We start from the raw sequence: 16,484 nt of genomic DNA, 5'->3' as shown, positions 1-16,484 counted from the left end.
CTTCTTTCGTTTTCTCCTCTTTCAGCAGGCAGGAGCTCCCTTTGTCAATGCCATCCTTTTGTGCAAACGTCTTCCTCGCATGAGGAAGAGGGGGGCTGATCATCTTCCACACCAGCCTGCTTTTTAAATCTATCCTCTTGCGCCAGGGAATTTTACCTTGTACAGAGTTAATCACTTCTTTGTTTTTCCTTGTAGCCTCTGCGATTTCATCGAGTCTCGCTGGAGCCCCCTGGTGGTGAGGGCTCACATTTATGCTTGGTTTTGCTAATCCGTGTGTAATGACCTCAGCTGACGGTGTTACACACTGATGCCATGTACTGGATCTAATCCCACAGATGTGGGTGGTCGTGGGGATTTTTGACGACGCGCTGACTGAGCGGGACAGCGTTGCGGCACGCAGTGGTCCTGCAGAAGGAGGCACCTGACTGCGGTGACTGAATGGTGATGCCTGTCGCCCGGGCGATTGGCCAGCCAATGCATGGAGCTTGTGGGCAGCAGATCACAGGACAAACATGGAGTCTGACTGGTCCCAGTTAAATAACCAGCTCTGTAACTGGGAGGTGTGCACAGCTAAGAACTATGCGTGTAGCTTTTTGAAAACGATCTCTAAGCGACTTTAAGGATTGAGCCGAAAAGGAAGAATGCGGTAGATGGAGTTCTCTCTTCATTATGCCTTCTGCTGCTCCCCTGCATTACCACTGGAGGGCAGCAGAGAGCCGCAGTGTGCTGCCCCGGGCTCTGCACTCTTGACCTTGACCTCCTTCAGAGCCCAGTTGCTGCTGGAATTGCCCTGGGGGGGTGGGCTGCATTCCTCTACATACACACAAACACACGTGCCAGTTTGATCCATGTCATTAACGGCACTGCAGGTAGATGCAGTGCTGGATTTCCAATCCAGTTCAGGGCTGCTTAGAAACACACTGTAGACCGCCTCAGTGACCTTGAGTGTACCTGAATTGGTGGGCTACCTTTATTTCCCCCCCCAAGAGCCACCCATGGCCCCTCCGACACCCCTCTCTGGCCAGGGTCTCTCGTAACCCTCCCAGTTGGGGGAGACACTGCACAGAGATGCCTCTGATTTCCTCCCCTGAGGCCAATGTCAGTGGGTATAATTGGCCCCATGGAGTTTTTACCCAGAACTGAGTGTGTGTTGTGACGTCAGCAGACTCGATGCCACCGTCTCCGTGGTGATATCTGGGTCAGGTATTGTCCATGGATGTTCACAGCGCAAAGACCTGTCCGTTTATCTCTCTGCCGAGGTGCCTCTCATCTTTGCTGCCATGGTAACCTATCTTGATGCCCCCCCTCATTGGGGGGAGTCAGGTGGGTAATTGACAGCTGGACCCAAACTTCCCCTCACCACTGTGAATGGTAACCTAGGAGACCAGTGGGTCGGTCTGGCACCTTCTGTGTCTGAGACAGAGGTCAGCGGGGCTTGCTGGTTGCTCAAGATTGGGTTCAGAGCCCACTTCCTGGGTAAATTCTCCAGTGACCCCCAAATTTTACATTGACCTCATGGGATGTGAACCCATGACTTTCTGTTCATGGACACAGAATCTTAAACCACTGAACTCTGCACACTGATGTTCCATAAAAGAAGCCAGTAGAGCTTTTACCTGCCTTTAAGTTTCCTGCTAGCTGACAGACAGAAGCCGTAACCGGCATTTCCTGGGTCCCACTCCGTAGATTTAATGCAGTCCAGCAGTGTGCTGTTCCAGAGGGTTTGATCTGAGATTTTTTTTTGTGTTCCCTGGCATGAAGGAAGGAATCGTCTGGCTCCTAATTCCCTGTACAGAGTGTCTTCATATCGGCCTGATTTAATTTCGAGGGCAGGCTCACAGACGTGCCGCTTGCAGCTGTTCTAAAAAGCCCTTTGATTCTCTGCCCTCTCCTTCCTTCTCTTTAACTCCTTCCTCTCAAGCTTCTGCTCACTCTTCTATACCGAAGGAGACGGAACACCAAGCTTCCTGAAGAAGCTCGACACCAGCAGGTGGGCGTGGCGACTAGGGAGCCTGATTCTGACGAGGATGAAATGAACCGGCTAATTATGACCAGCAGACGGGCTGAGAGCATCATCATATTTTTTTCCCCGCACAAAATGATCACAGGGTCTTGGCTGTTTGAATAAGAAGCTGTTCACGCACTCTCCAGAGACCATGGCAGCCTTGTAGTGGGGGCTTAAAATAGAGTCCTGGAAACTTTGGTTTTTGTGCAGTATTTGAGCCCCCCCTGCCTTCCACCCCTCCCCCCAGTCTATATGCTTCCCATATCAGTTTTCCCTTTGAAGTCGGGCAGCGCGAGGGACAGTCCTGTGGGGTCCTGATCGCAGAGCTCTTTTTACCCAGACTCAGAGGGCAACCCTCTCCACCATACCATGGAGCCGTGAATGGGGCGTGCCCCAGGGCTGCTTGCGTGACCTTTTCCCTCATCTGGTTGCTGTGAGACCGAGTAACGGGCTGTAGAAATAGCATTAGCGCCGGATGAGTGAGCGTTGACTGATTCTGACAGCCATTTTGCGTGCGTGATGTTAATGAGCACCGCTACTGATCTTGGATTCAGTCGTGCAGTTCACATGGTCCATGAATGTACGCGCCAGGGGCGGTCCCTCTTCTGAGGTAAACCTGCTCATGGTCGTCATGGAAACACGGTCGCCACCCCCGGTAACCTTAGCTCACCTGACCGAGGCAGAGGCTCAGGAAAAACATGCTGGGATTTCTGTCTCCCTCCCTGCCCACACTCCCATGCTAATCCCCCCCCCCCCCCCATCAACCCCTCCCCTACTTTGCATAGGCTTTGCTGAGCCCCTCCCCCAGGACAGGAGCGATGCAGGAATCCTTCTGTGACATAATTTGTTTGCTGTATTGGTGCCACTTTAATGTGCATGAAGTCTCCAGCTGAAAATGGGAACTGACTGTGTGTGTGTGTGTGTGTGTGTGTGTGTGTGTGTGTGTGTGTGTGTGTGTGTGTGCGTTCACTTTCATAGCATGGAGAAATTCCCGCCTCTGCGTCGCCATGGAAATCCGTATGCACTCTCCCTCCCTTTACCGTGTCTATGTACCCCAAAGCTCAGCTTGCATCCGTAATGCCTGGCTGATCTGTGCCGACCGGGGATCTGGCTTCGATTAGTCGTGTCTGCGGCTGGCTGCGCTGCTGCCTGGGTCCTCCTGCATCTCGGGTCTCATTTAGCGCTGGGGAGGGAAGGCGAGAGCAGCGCATTACGCATCGCGGTTACCTGGCATTGCTGGGGGGGTGAGTGGGCTGCAGCGGGGAAGGGGGGCTTCTGAGGAATTCTGAGGGGTTTTTTTGGGGGTGGGGGGGCATCCTTGACAGGAAGCGGAGGGGGTGGTGTGTTTGCGCGTTTGGGGGGGGTGCGCGCGGCGGGAGGCGCGCTGGACCATCCCGCATGCAGCAGATGGTGCGTACTCTGGCCCAGTTCACCATTGCCCTGGAGGACATGCAGGAGAATGGCGAGGGCACCAGCGAGGCCCTCAGCCCTGGGGAGGAGCCGCTGGACGGCGAGGCCGGGGGCGGGAGCAGCACAGGGGCCCCCAAGGCTGGAGCCGAGGTACAGCACTGCGTGTGTGTGTCTGTGTCTGTGTCTCACCTTCCCCAGCATCCTCCATGTTTGTGTGTTTGCACGTTCTTCTGTGGTTCTGAGCGTTTTCACACCCCACTGGTAAGCAATAGGCAGCAGGGTTTCCGGGCACGACAGACGAGCGTGGAGAGCTGGAGTCAAGGATCAGGGGGCTGAGAGCTGTGTGTGTGTGTGTGTGTGTGCCCCAAGCAGGTCCTGCCCCCCCACCATACTTATGACCACCTCCCCCCACCCACAAATCTGGTTTCTGCGATGCTGCCTTGGACTTTTATTCCCCCCCCCCCCCAATACCCCCAGCAGTTTGATGGACGCCACGCCCATCACACTGGTCCTGACATTGCGATGTGCCCCAGTCTAGCCCCCCCCCCCCCAAGCCTCTCTGTTGTCTCTGCTGTGTTCATGGGTGGGAAGCATCCAAACCCAGATTTAACCACCCCCACCCGCCCACACACACACACACACACACACAACATCCCCACACAAATCTAATCTTCTCAAAGAGGATTTTGTCTGCTGTGGGTGGGGGCCGGGGGGGCGGGGTAAGCACCTTATTGTAACCCAGGACTTGTGACAGTTCATCATGTTCTCCGCTTCCGGGTAGCAGGTGTTTCCGTGTGTCTCCTCGTACCCGTGTCCATCCTGTTATCCTCTGTGTGCATGTGTGTGTTGGCATATTGTCGTGTTCTGGCCCGTAGCCGTGGTTCCGGCTCTATACAGAGCCCACCGCCCCCCACCCTTGTGACGCTCCTCTCTGTTTCGCTCGTGCATTTATGGGATCTTCGGCCATCCGGGAAACTGGCCCAGCATGACAAAGTCCCCGAGGAGGAATGCGGAGCGCGGGGGACCGAGCGGGGGCTTGGGGGCTCGGGGGCTCGGAGGTTAGGGGGCTTGGGGGCTCGGAGGTTAGGGGGCTCGGGGGCTCGGGGGCTCGGGGGCGTGGCCATGTCCCGGCACCCGGCTGTCAGGCTCCTCCGTGTTCGTTCATCCTGTGTCACATGACTCAGCTAGGAGGTGGCCAGTGCCTGGCTGGCTGAGCCCCACCTCACTGATGCGCTGCCCCCCCCCCATCCAGCCCTAACTGAGGTAGCGCTAGTCTTACATAATGCTGATGACTGTGCTGTGTGCAGCCAGATAGACGGTCATGGAATCCCCCACCCCAGCACAGACATGAAGCAGGTGAACCCCCCTGCTGTTTGTGGGGGATACTTCCCCGTTCCACAGGAAGTTGGTGGTTAGCAGCGGTCGGCAGGGACAAGCTGCTCCCAGAGAGCGCACTTGGTGGGCGGTGGGGGGGGGGGGGCGTGTCAATGGAGGTGGGTGAGCATCGCAAGATGCTCACTCAGGTGCTAGGCAACCACCTCCAGCATCCCTGGCCGGCCCTACGGACCCCTGCCACATCACCGTGGCAACTTCAGATGGCTGTCACGTCACTATCCACAGTATAATGGTGAGCAGCCAGGCAGCCCCCCCCCCTCCCCAATGTTCCTCCAGGTTTCACCTTCTGCATCATGGTACAGGCCGGCCTCCCTCAGATGCGGTGCATGTGGATGCCTGATGGTGATCGGCACCCCCCCCGGTCAGAGGCCACGCTGAGTCTCCTCAGGCCCCTTCTCCCCTGTTAAATGTTCCTTGGGAGTTCCTGACTGTCCATGGCGTGCTTTGGCACCCTACCTTTCCGGAATGTTCCGTCGTGAGAGCTGCAGGCAACGCGATTGGCATTTAGAAGTGTATGAGCCACCCCCCCCCCCCCCCCCCCCCCCCAAAAAAGTAAGGCTGTTTTGAGGCCATTGAAAGGAGCATATCCACAACCTGACCACCAGACCAGTAGCATTTGGGTTCAGCGCTTCACCAAGCTGGCGTCAGTAGTCGCTGTTTACGTGTGAGGCACAGTGAGGAGCAGCGGGGGTGCTGGACCGTGACGTCTTGGGAGGGGGGGGGTGTACATGAAAGGCTGGCATCGTGGGATTGAAGACATACCTTCAGCCACAAGGTACATGAGAGTCTTTATGGGACTGTTCAGGTAAAGACACCTAAAATAGACAGAAGCTGAGCTGGGGGGGCAGGGGGGTGTGTGTCTTCATTCCAGTCTCTGTCACTACGTCGGCGTGGGAGGGTGACAGTCCCGGAGTTTTTTAGATATGTGTGTGTCCAATTGAGCAAACCCCCCCGCCCCCCCCCCCCCCCCGCCGTCGTCTCTTTAGCTCAAGCTGTGGTTTTAATCTTTTGCTTGCGGCTGGTTGCATGGCTGCTTGCATGCCTTTTAAGCATTAGTCATACTGCGGTCCATCTGATTTCTGTGCTGATGTCCAGCCCGGTATCATTTAGTCTAGCAGACACTTTTGTCCAGAGTGCTGTACATGTTATGCAAATAGCACGTTACACAAATCCAGCTGTCAACAAGGCATAAGTGCGGCTAGGCTGAATTTCAGTGCTATGCAACATCTTCCAGACAAAGCAAGAATTTAATGACAAGTACTCAAATCAGCAGAAAGTGCAACATTAGAAGCATTCAGGCAACATGCAGTGATGAAGGCTAGTGGAGGCGTTTCTGAAACAGAGGGATTGTGAAGGTGGAGAGGGAGTCTGATGGCTAAATGTGATTCATCAGCTTGTTCCTCCATCAGGGAGCCACATATGAGACATGAGTGAGGGATCTCCAAGCGGTGTGCTGGCAACCCGTCAGGGATGCCAACCTTGGTCAGCTGGCCGGCGTGACATTTTCAATGCACACACAGATTTCATGTTTTATTCCCTTGTAAATAGTCAATAGGGTGAAAACTGCCCCAAAGCATTTGATGTAGCTAATTTTAGGTTTATAATGGAATCATATAGATTTGCTGTAAGATTTCCTGTGCGAGTATTAGAGTCTGAAACCGTGAGGGTCCCGCAGGATGCGTGAGAGCTGGCAGCCCTGTAACCAATGGCGACGTGTGCTGTCACTCGCTTTGGCTAAATGCTAACAATGCTAACCTCTCCTGTCCCATCCCTGTCACCCATCTGAGACTCGGGCCGTCTCATGGCCCCCCCTCCTGTGTCACGGGAAACGCGGGATCGTGTAATTACACGCTGCGCCCATCCGAGGGAAATATCGACCGGAGGTTTCTCCATGAGGTTGAACTCCATGACCTCTTCCATTGGATGAGAGAGTTCTGACGGAGCGTGCGGTGGCGTAATTACGTTTTGATGATGTTCTATGCACTTAATTAGATTATTAAGCGGAATGAGTTAAGCAGGTAAATGAACAGGCTTATGTGCCCAGGACATGTTGGGTAGTTGAATTTTAATAATGTCTCTGTTCAACAAGGTGACCGTGAAATATTTCTATTAGGAAATAATTCTGAGTAATTGTATTACAATTACTTGCTGTAATTGTATTTTATGGAGTCACATTAACCTCAGATCTATGCTATGGTTCCATATTAGAAAAGTCTGATTGACTTGTTAACAGGTTTCCAGGTGATGGTCCAGCCTGCTGAAAGTCTCCCAGACCTGAATGTGTGCTTTTCTGCAGCGGACGCCTGCCTCAATGGGCCCTACTTTCTATTGGTTTCTCCTGGTACCTTTTCATGGCTTGTGGGTATTGTAGTTCCATGGCATAATACCAGCACTACTCAGTAGTAGTTTGATTGAAGGGGCTTATGGGTATTGTGGTTTCTTATAGCCAGGTATGGGCATGGGTAGGTTATGGATAAGTGATGGATGGGTGTGCAGGGTCACCCAGGTGAACTTTTTATTTTGTTCAGATCCCACCCACTGTCCACAATTTACTGGCGTAAATGTGACGCTGCGAGGTTGGTCAGCAGGACCAGTAATGCCAGTATAGTTTAAATTGTTAGCTTCCCTGTCTGTGACGCTGCTAGTATTAACCCAATGGTGGCTGTTAATAAAGAGAACTTCCATTTTAAAAGAGCTGTCATCTCCTTGATTAATTCACTAGCCGCAATACATTTATTTGCCATCGGTCTGTGGGTCTGCTGTGCTGAAAACACTGCGCCTTGTGGAGTGGCATAGGACGGACGAGCTGGCAGAATCGCTTTAAGTATGCGACTGATTGTTCTCGTCATGTTCGATTTCATTTTGTCCGGGTGTCGCTTGAAGTATACAGCCATGTTTGCTGTCTTTGGGCTGCTTTCTGTTGTTTTGAGCAGGGTTCCTGTCAAGAATGCAGGAGTGGGTCGGAGTGCCAGAGCATTCTGTGGCTGCAACAGGGATTGACTGGCTGACTGGTGGGAGGTGACCACTAGACTCTTTGCCTCTGACCCAGTGCCGCATTTTTACTAGTCGCTTGTGATCACATGATCTCCTGGCTCCAGGAAGCAGAATGGAAGGCTGGGAGTGACACTGCAGGCTGACCGTCAGGGCTGTGAAATGAGACCCAGGCAGGAAACACCTAAAGGGTGCTTCGTTTGACTCGGCCTCAAACGCACCCCACTATGAGGGGGGGGAGGGTGTTGCTGTACTAGGAGAGAGAGTCAGCTGACTCTGCCAGTTGCCCCGCTCATGCATGTCTGCAAGTATAAATGGATATTTATGCTCTAAGTTCACACGTTGGTTCTGTCCCCAGTAACGTGTGTCAGACACCTCCCTTAACACCTGTGCAACTTTCTTTCCCTCATATTGCCTGGATTTGTTCATTGATGTGGCCAGTGGGATCCTCACACTCAAAGATTTTAGGCTGGTGTGAATTTTGTGTGGTCTTTGCTGGTCAGAGCTCTGCACCGTGGGCCTGTTACCACTGTTCCTCAGAGCTGGATGGTGACACTGCACATGCCCCGTGGGGATTATCTGGAACATTCTTCCTGTTTAGCGCTCAAGCTCCCCAGTGTGCAAAAAAAAAAAAAGATCTGAAAAGCAACATGCCTGCACAAAAATCACTCTGCTTGTTCTCTAACCCTTGTGACACTGAGTGACCACTGTGCCCCCCCCGCAGGACATGAGAAAGCATGTGGTGATGACCTTGCTGGACACAGAGCAGTCTTACGTGGAGTCTCTGCGCACGCTGATCCAGGTGAGGCAGCTCCTCCGTAATGATTTCAGATGGCAGGAATCCCCTCAAACTCCTTACGCTCCCATCTTTAAGGCTGCGAGGCCCTTAGGGGTTCAAGCCAGGATGAGGAAGGGAGAGATTTGCATGTTCTGCACTTTAAGCATTAAAATCCACCTGACTGTCATGTTGTTCCTGGTGGCCTTGTGCTTTGACCGTCCTCCTTTCTCTTTCCTCTCTCTCTCTCTCTCTCTCTCTCTCTCTCTCCACTCCCGGTCTCAGGGCTACATGAAACCCCTGAAACACCCAGAACATTCACCCCTCTGCGACCCCTCGCTGGTGGACGAGATGTTCTACCAGGTCCCTGAGATCCTGGAGCACCATGAGCAGTTCCTGGAGCGTGTGGTGGACTGCGTCAATGACTGGCACGACAGGCAGACGGTCGGACACCTCCTCGTGGAGTCGGTGAGGCCACGCCCTCAGGACCTCATACGGCTCCTTGGGGCCAGCTGAGCATCACTAAACATTGACCCGTTGGAAGATGAGTGGGATCAAGTGCTGAGTAGCATAGGTTACAGGAAGGTTACCAGCTTAAATTCCTTATAGTAGTCTTTCAAAACAGTTATGCCAAGGCTCCTGACAACAATATGTGTTAATCCATTACTACAGCATATAAACAAAAACAACTATCAACTAATCAAACATCAACTAATACATTCACGTAGTCCAAAGGAATCCTTTCCGTCTAAGTTTGGAAATGGTTTGGTCACTTGCTTGTCTTCCCAATGGAAATCGGCAGCCGTGCAGCATTCATTTGCAGCATCAGCGAGGCGTGTAATGGAGAGAAGCACCATCCCAGCCTTGTCAGTGTTCAGCCAAGGTTGAGATGCTGTCTCCAGAAACTAGCAAAGTCTCTTGGTCTTTGGGTGTTCGGGCTGTGTGCAGTCAGGGCTCTTGCTTCATCAGCTGTTCAGGTGCAGAGTGAACGAAGCCCCATGGGAAGTGCAGGGCTGCCGAATGTCCGTAGGAGCACTCTACTGCCCCCTGTAGGAAGAGTAGCAGCAATGCCGTTCAGGTCCGGCATGGTTTGAGTTTATGCGGTATTATTAAATAAACATGGGTATAAACAAATTACCAATAGACCTGCAGTCTAATCTCAGCAGGTGTGCTGCTTGTCCCTCATGAGAAAGCTGCGCTTCACCCATTAAAACGAGATTTTTTAAATAAGCAACATCAGTATGATAGCATAGTTGGTTTTGATGACTTGAGTGATTCCCCACTGCCTCTCTGTTTGTGTCTGGGTAAGTTTGGATGTGCTCTGCATGGTCGCCTGTTACTATGACTGAGCTGCCCCATCCCCCCCCCCCCCAGCGCTGTGTGTATAGTCTGCATCTCCAGCCATCCTCGCTGTGCCCTGCAAGCTCTCATCAGTTAACATCAGCTGCTGACGTCATGAACCTCTCCTCCCCCCCCCCCCCCCAACAGTTCTCCAAAGAGATACTAGTGAATATTTATTCTGCATACATCGATAACTTTCTGATCGCCAAAGACGCCGTGAGAATCGCCAAGGAGGCTAAGCCAGCGTTCCTGAAGTTCCTGGAGGTGAGTTTGTGTGTGTGTGTGTGTGTGTGTGTGTGTGGGGGGGGGGGGTCAGATGTACATTACATTGTGGGAACATTTGGTTCCCACATTGTGACAAAAAAAAACCTGTTATTTTCATGTTACGGGGACAGTTTTTTCAGTCCCACAAGGGGAAACTCAATTTTATTATAAAAAAAAACATGACTGCAATCGAAAAACTAAAAATGCCTTTTGTATGTTTTGTTACTTATGGAAAAGGTTAGGGATGCGTAGGGGTTAAGTTTTTCAAGGTTGGGATTAGGGTTTTGCCCTTAGAAATGGGATGGTCCCACAAAGATATGAGTGTGTGTGTGTGTGTGTGTGTGTGCGCGCGCACGTGCGCGAGCGAGCGAGCGGGTTTACCTATCCTTATATACATAATGTCCCCATAACGTGATAAATATCCGTTTTTTTTCCCTTATGGGGACCGGTTTCCTGAAAAAAACTAAAAATGCAAAAACTCTTGTATTTTGTTAGGTTACTTATGGTTATGGTTAGGGCAGGGTAGGGGTTAAGGTTGTCATAGTTAGCGTTAGCGTTTTTCCCATTGAAATGAATGAGCGGTCCCCATAAGGATATGTTTACCCTACATGTGTGTGCGCGCACGCGCGCGCGCGCGCGCGTGTGTGTGTGTGTGTGTGTGTGTGTGTGTGTGTGTGTCTCTGCATTTCCTGTTGATCCAAAGCCAGTAAATCTGAGGAGAAACAAAAAAATATAACCAGTAGCGTTCTTGAGACGTAAGTCAGCAGATTTGCCAAAACTCGCAACTAAAGGTGTTCAATTCAAGGTTATCGTCTGGGGAAACATGGAAACTTCCACAAAAAGATGCTATTTCTTGGACAAGAGAGATGTACAAAGCTTATGGTGTTTCTCAGGAGAGTTTTTTCTAATCTGGAGGCTGCTGGCGCAAGGCAGGGAACAGCCCAGGATGGGGCACCAACCCATCGCAGGGCACGATGATTTACATTTCAAAATTAATTTTATTTTGGCTTGCCCTCAGTACATTACATGTTTTTCTTTCCCACGTTATCTTATGTTGCGTGGTATTACTTGGGACATACTGCCATCCAGTGGACATGAGCGGTATGGTATCACCTGGGTCATGCTGCCACCTAGTGGATATGAGTTCTGTGATGCAGGAATTATTTTTCTAGCTGCCAATTTCAGCCTGACTGATGGGAGGACAATGTGTAGGTCAGAAATACGCCTCATTCTGATTTTCAGCACATGATTCTTGAACATGGAAAAAAAACTCGCCGCTGCATTTGTTTCAGTAAAATATTTTCCTATAAGACAGAATACCAGGATTGTGAGTTTCAGATCAGCGGATGCTGGCAGGATCCTGATGTTCTGAGATCTCCTAACAATGGCTGCCTCCCCCCAAACAGCAAAGCATGCGGGAGAACAAAGAGAAGCAGGCGCTCGGTGACCTGATGATCAAGCCGGTGCAGCGGATCCCACGCTACGAGCTGCTGGTCAAGGTGAGTTCAGCCCCCCCCGCTGGGCTTCCGCCCTTCGCAGGGAGACCTCGGCCATCCGTCTGCGGGCCAGGAAGCCCGCGTTTCCTCAAGGGCTGGCCGTACATCCTTCGGTGGGAAAGTGAACTTTGAAGCCCCCGAGTGAGAGGTCTGTAAATGTCCATGAGAATTCATGCCCACTGGGGACTCCGGCTTAGACCCTGTTCCCCTTCCAGTCCTACACACTTAATCGTTTCTTTTCAAGAGGGCCTGAAAAGGACAGATTGCATCATAGCTGTTGCCCACAGCTGTTAGCTCAAAGCCGTTAGCCTGTAAACGTTAGCCCGTATCTTTTAGCCTGTAAATGTTAGCCCATAGCTGTTAGCACATACCCATTCGCCTGTAGCCTTTAGTTCATAGCCATTAGCTCACAGCTGTTAGCTCATGGCTATTAGCCCTGGTCTCCTTTTTTAAGAGGGCTGTCTCTTGTTACAACTCCCTGGAGCTTCAGATAGCTGCATACCTCCCAGTGAGTCTGAGCACGCCTGCCTTAAAGCCTCGTCTCCCCCTGTCGCCAGGACCTGCTGAAGCACACCCCAGAGGACCACCCAGACCACAGCTACCTGCTGGACGCCCAGAAGAACATCAAGTGCCTGGCAGAGCGGATCAACAAGGGCCGGCGCAACGCGGAGGAGGCCGAGCGGGAGGCGCGGGTCATGCAGGAGATCGAGGCACACATCGAGGGGGTGGAGCATGTAGGAAACCTCCCCCCCCCCCACCATGCACCATTCAGCTGGGCAGCAGCAGCACCCTTAAAGCTAACTTAATAAATTTATAAAACGGCATCATTCATTTGTGCATTTGTCTTGTTATTGCACAAAGCCAGGAAGATTGAGTCCAATTTCTTAACATCCTGTTTTAACGGTAGATTTATGTTTGTGAATTGCATCTGTTTGATTGATCGTCATGTCCGGCCCACAGTGGGACACTCACCCCTGTGTTCTTAAATTCCATCAGATCCTCAACCCCCACAGGAAGTTCCTGAGGCAGGAGATGGTGATTGAAGCTGTAAGTAGCAACCCCCCCCCCCCCCCCCCCAGATTTTACAGTGATCACCACACACTGTATTTCTGTACCACACTGTCACTTGGTTGCTGACTGTTGATCTTTCCTGTGCTGAGGACTGTTTATTTTCTCATGTCTCTTTATCTCCATCCTTCTGACTCCTCCTTCCCCTTTTCTTCTCATCCGACTCCCTGTGTCTCTCCCCCTCTACCTCTCTAACTCTCCCTCTTTTTCTTCCTTCCATGACTCTCTCTCTGCTCCTCTTTCTGACACCACCTCCTCTGCCCCGGTCCCGCTCTGCAGAAGACGGTTGGCGGTAAGAAGGACCGCTCCCTGTTCCTCTTCAGCGACCTGCTCATCTGCACGACGCTCAAGCGAAAGTCCGGTTCCCTGCGCCGCAGCTCTATGAGCCTGTGAGTCCAGTCCCATTTCTGGTCCACGTGCCCCAACCTGCCCCACCCTGTTAACTTTATCTGGACGGCATAAACCCAGGAACACTACAGTCTCAGGATTGGACATATCGGTCCGGAACATTCCTTAGATCATTCTGCCTAATCCTATCAGGAAAGGACCTGTTCTCTAGGCCGAGAACATCAGGTAGCTGCATGAAACCCACCCCCCCCCTCCCCGAACCAAATTAGGGCTTACTCACACTTGGCTCGGTTGCCTCATACTGAGCATGATTGTCCCCCCTCTCAATCTCCCCCAATGGTCCGGGCTAACATTGCACTTAATGTCCCCGGCCTTTCTCATAGAGGAGAAAGCAGGGGTCCATCAGTCCCTGGAGCAATTGGTGTTAAGGGCCTTGCTCAAGGGCCCAATGGTGGGATCACTCTGCTAACCACAGGGATTTGAACTGGCAACCATCTGAGTCCCAACCCGCAGAGCTGCCCCCCCACCCAACAATTTTTTTCTTGTATAATACTTCTTTGGTCAGTGCATAATTCCACGTTATTTCATATTTTTGATGTCTATAAATATTCTAAAATGTAGACAATGGTACAAATGAACATTTCTGTGGGTAGTTGTGTTCATACCTTTGACTGATACTGCAACTGTCCTCTGTCATCTTGCTTTCTGGCCACTTCACAGGTACTCTGCTGCCAGTGTCATTGATACCTCAAGTAAATACAAGTTCCTCTGGAAACTGTCCTTAGAAGATGTGGAAATGGTCAAAGGTAAAGCCTGCCCATGACGACATATTTTATAGACACGGAGAGATCTGTTCATGAGTCGTAATGCATTTGGTGGCCAGTCAGTTTTGGAGGAATATCAGAGCGTGACACATTCACAGTGAGCAGGAACCTTTGGCTCTGAACTCTGACCCTGCACCAGTAGGTTCTTCGCAATCCACCAACCGGGAGAACATCCAGAAGACCATCAGCAGGCTAGACGAGGACCTGAGCACACTGGGCCAGATCAGCAAGCTGTCAGAGACCCTCAGCTTCCCACATCAGGTGACACACACACGTACACACACACACACACACTTACGTCACACTAGTATCTCATTTTAAGGCAGTTCCCATGCACATTCTATAGTGGCCAAAATGGTGGAAACACTTCCAGTTTTTAGAGATTGCATAACTCTATTCAACTTTTGCTCTACTTATTTAATTGTCCAATGTATATTTGTAACATTCTTTGTTTATAAACATTGCTGCATTCATGTAGTCATTTTTAAAATGCGATGCCAAAAATGCTTGGTGTTTCCACAATTTGGCTACTTGTCTACATGTAAACACGCTTACACAGTTGGAGGAGAACAGAGGCAGGATTCGAACCTGCAGCCCTGGAGGTGTGAAGCAGCAGTGCTGGCCTCCATGCCCCCATACAGCTACACCTCAGTTAGCTTTTCTTATGTGAAATACTTGCAAAACACACGGATTACGAAGCCTGACGCAGTCTGGCGAGTGGCCCCGCCCTCAGTGACGAGCCGTGTCGACCCGCGCTTGCGTCCACAGAGCCTCGATGATGTCATCAAGGACCTGATGGCATCTGTGCACCGCGAGCTGGCGGAGAAGCAGTCTCTGGCCTTCAGCAGCACCTTCCTGCCCACCAAGCTGGAGCTGACCACCGTTTCTGCCGAGAGCACCTTCATTTTCGAGTTCACCAGCCCCGACGCCCGCAGTGGCTTCGAGCAGACCTTGGAAGACGCCAAGAAGAAGCTTGGTGAGACCCATTTGGACAGGCTATGGTCACTGTGTAAACATATATACAGACAAACCAAAACACATGTCAACATTGTTGGTAACTACCCTAGCAGCAATGAACAAGGACCACTGGGACCCAGAGTTCCTCAAGGCTATCCCCATCATGAAGACTAGGAGTGGCATGCAGGTGAGCCTGGCTCCGCCCACTGCAACATTTCCCTGCCCTCTTTTCTGCCCCCAGCCTTGGCTGCATCTAAAGCCTGACTATTTAAACATAAGCAAACACGGTTAGCTGGCATGGTAGTATTAACAAGTTTATGGAAAAATAGGATCGGCCAATTGGTTGATACTGGTGGAGGGAGCATGGAATTTCTCGAAATGCTTTCTGAATAATGCACCGTTACAAAAAATGTGGCGTAATAATAACTGTAAGCCATTAAGATGCCTTGTCCCCCCCACCCCCAGTTCTCATGCGCCTCCCCCAGCCACAGCCTCCCCGAGAGCCCGTGTGAGGTGTGGGTTTGCAACAGCGACGGATACGTAGGCCAGGTGTGCCTGCTGAACATCCGGGAGGAGCCCACGGTGGAGGCCTGCATCGCGGTCTGCTCAGCCCGCATTGTGTGCATCGCCGCCGTGCCGGGCCTCAAGGGCCGGTGAGCCAATGGGAGGAGGGGCCCGCAGTCAGAGCAGCAAATCGCCGAGGCTCTGGGTACTGATTGGATGCTGTTCTCTCCCCCACAGTGAACGCACTGAATCGATTCCAAGTGCCCCTCCCCCCGACCCTACCCCCTCGGCCCAGCAGCAACTGCACATCTCCATCTCTGGCTCATCGCTGGAGTTGATGGGGCCCCCCGGTGGTGCAGGGCAGGAGCTCATGCCCTTTGACAGCGATGACACGGATGACGAGGACTCCCCAAGTCCATCCTCCACCCTACAGAGCCAGGCCAGCCACTCCACCATCTCCTCCAGCTTCGGGAGTGAGTCTTCCACGCACACCTGCATACACAAGCACACACACGCACACAGACGTGTGTGTTTAAGACGGTCTCATGCTGTTTTCAGATGATGAGGGTGCTGGTTCTAAGGACATGGTGACAGAGACCACCAGCTCGGAGGAGGAGCAGGAGTTCCCGGTGCCCAGTCCGTATGGTGGTGCCGTCCTCAGCGTGGATGGGTCTGTGGACGGCCGGGCCATGCGGCGCTCCAGCCGTGGTTCCTTCACACGTGCCAGTCTGGACGACCTGCTGAGCATCGACCCTGAGGCTTATCAGAGCTCCGTCTGGCTTGGTACCGAGGATGGCTGGTAAGCGCCCGCTCCCCCCACAGCCCACCACTCCAGTCTGCTAACCATGTTTCTCTGTCACCAGTCCTGCTCCTCCCACCCCATTCTGACATCAGACCTTCATGCAAACACTGAGTCAAAGGCTTCTTGGTCTCTCATCGTGTGTTGGGCCTCATGGTCTCTCATCGTGTGTTGGGCCTCATGGTCTCTCATCGTGTGTTGGGCCTCAGGGTCTCTCATCGTGTGTTGGGCCTCATGGTCTCTCATCGTGTGTTGGGCCTCATGGTCTCTCACCGTGTTTTGGGCCTCATGGTCTCTCACCGTGTGT

The 16,484-nt window shown here is 52.1% G+C and overlaps 1 protein-coding gene across 4 annotated transcripts in view; it reads left to right on the top strand.

The window, feature by feature from the left end:
* The window catches only part of LOC111833803 (rho guanine nucleotide exchange factor 17), a 42,611-nt gene that overhangs the window by 21,286 nt on the left and 4,841 nt on the right, over window positions 1-16,484 (top strand). Inside the window, exons 2-15 of one of the 4 annotated variants that reach the window (XM_023792409.2) lie at window positions 8,526-8,603; window positions 8,862-9,044; window positions 10,065-10,181; window positions 11,588-11,680; window positions 12,235-12,411; window positions 12,674-12,724; window positions 13,025-13,134; window positions 13,814-13,899; window positions 14,057-14,178; window positions 14,686-14,893; window positions 14,985-15,061; window positions 15,340-15,527; window positions 15,616-15,851; window positions 15,937-16,177. In XM_023792409.2, coding sequence (XP_023648177.2) covers window positions 8,526-8,603; window positions 8,862-9,044; window positions 10,065-10,181; window positions 11,588-11,680; window positions 12,235-12,411; window positions 12,674-12,724; window positions 13,025-13,134; window positions 13,814-13,899; window positions 14,057-14,178; window positions 14,686-14,893; window positions 14,985-15,061; window positions 15,340-15,527; window positions 15,616-15,851; window positions 15,937-16,177 — 1,967 coding nt within the window. The remainder of the gene's footprint in view (window positions 1-8,525; window positions 8,604-8,861; window positions 9,045-10,064; window positions 10,182-11,587; window positions 11,681-12,234; window positions 12,412-12,673; window positions 12,725-13,024; window positions 13,135-13,813; window positions 13,900-14,056; window positions 14,179-14,685; window positions 14,894-14,984; window positions 15,062-15,339; window positions 15,528-15,615; window positions 15,852-15,936; window positions 16,178-16,484) is intronic. The other 3 variants (XM_072701417.1, XM_023792410.2, XM_023792411.2) reach the window with 3 other exon arrangements.

This window comes from Paramormyrops kingsleyae, chromosome 17 (genome assembly GCF_048594095.1).
Source record: "Paramormyrops kingsleyae isolate MSU_618 chromosome 17, PKINGS_0.4, whole genome shotgun sequence".
Taxonomy (NCBI): domain Eukaryota; kingdom Metazoa; phylum Chordata; class Actinopteri; order Osteoglossiformes; family Mormyridae; genus Paramormyrops; species Paramormyrops kingsleyae.
This window is presented reverse-complemented; position numbering and strand designations above follow the sequence as displayed.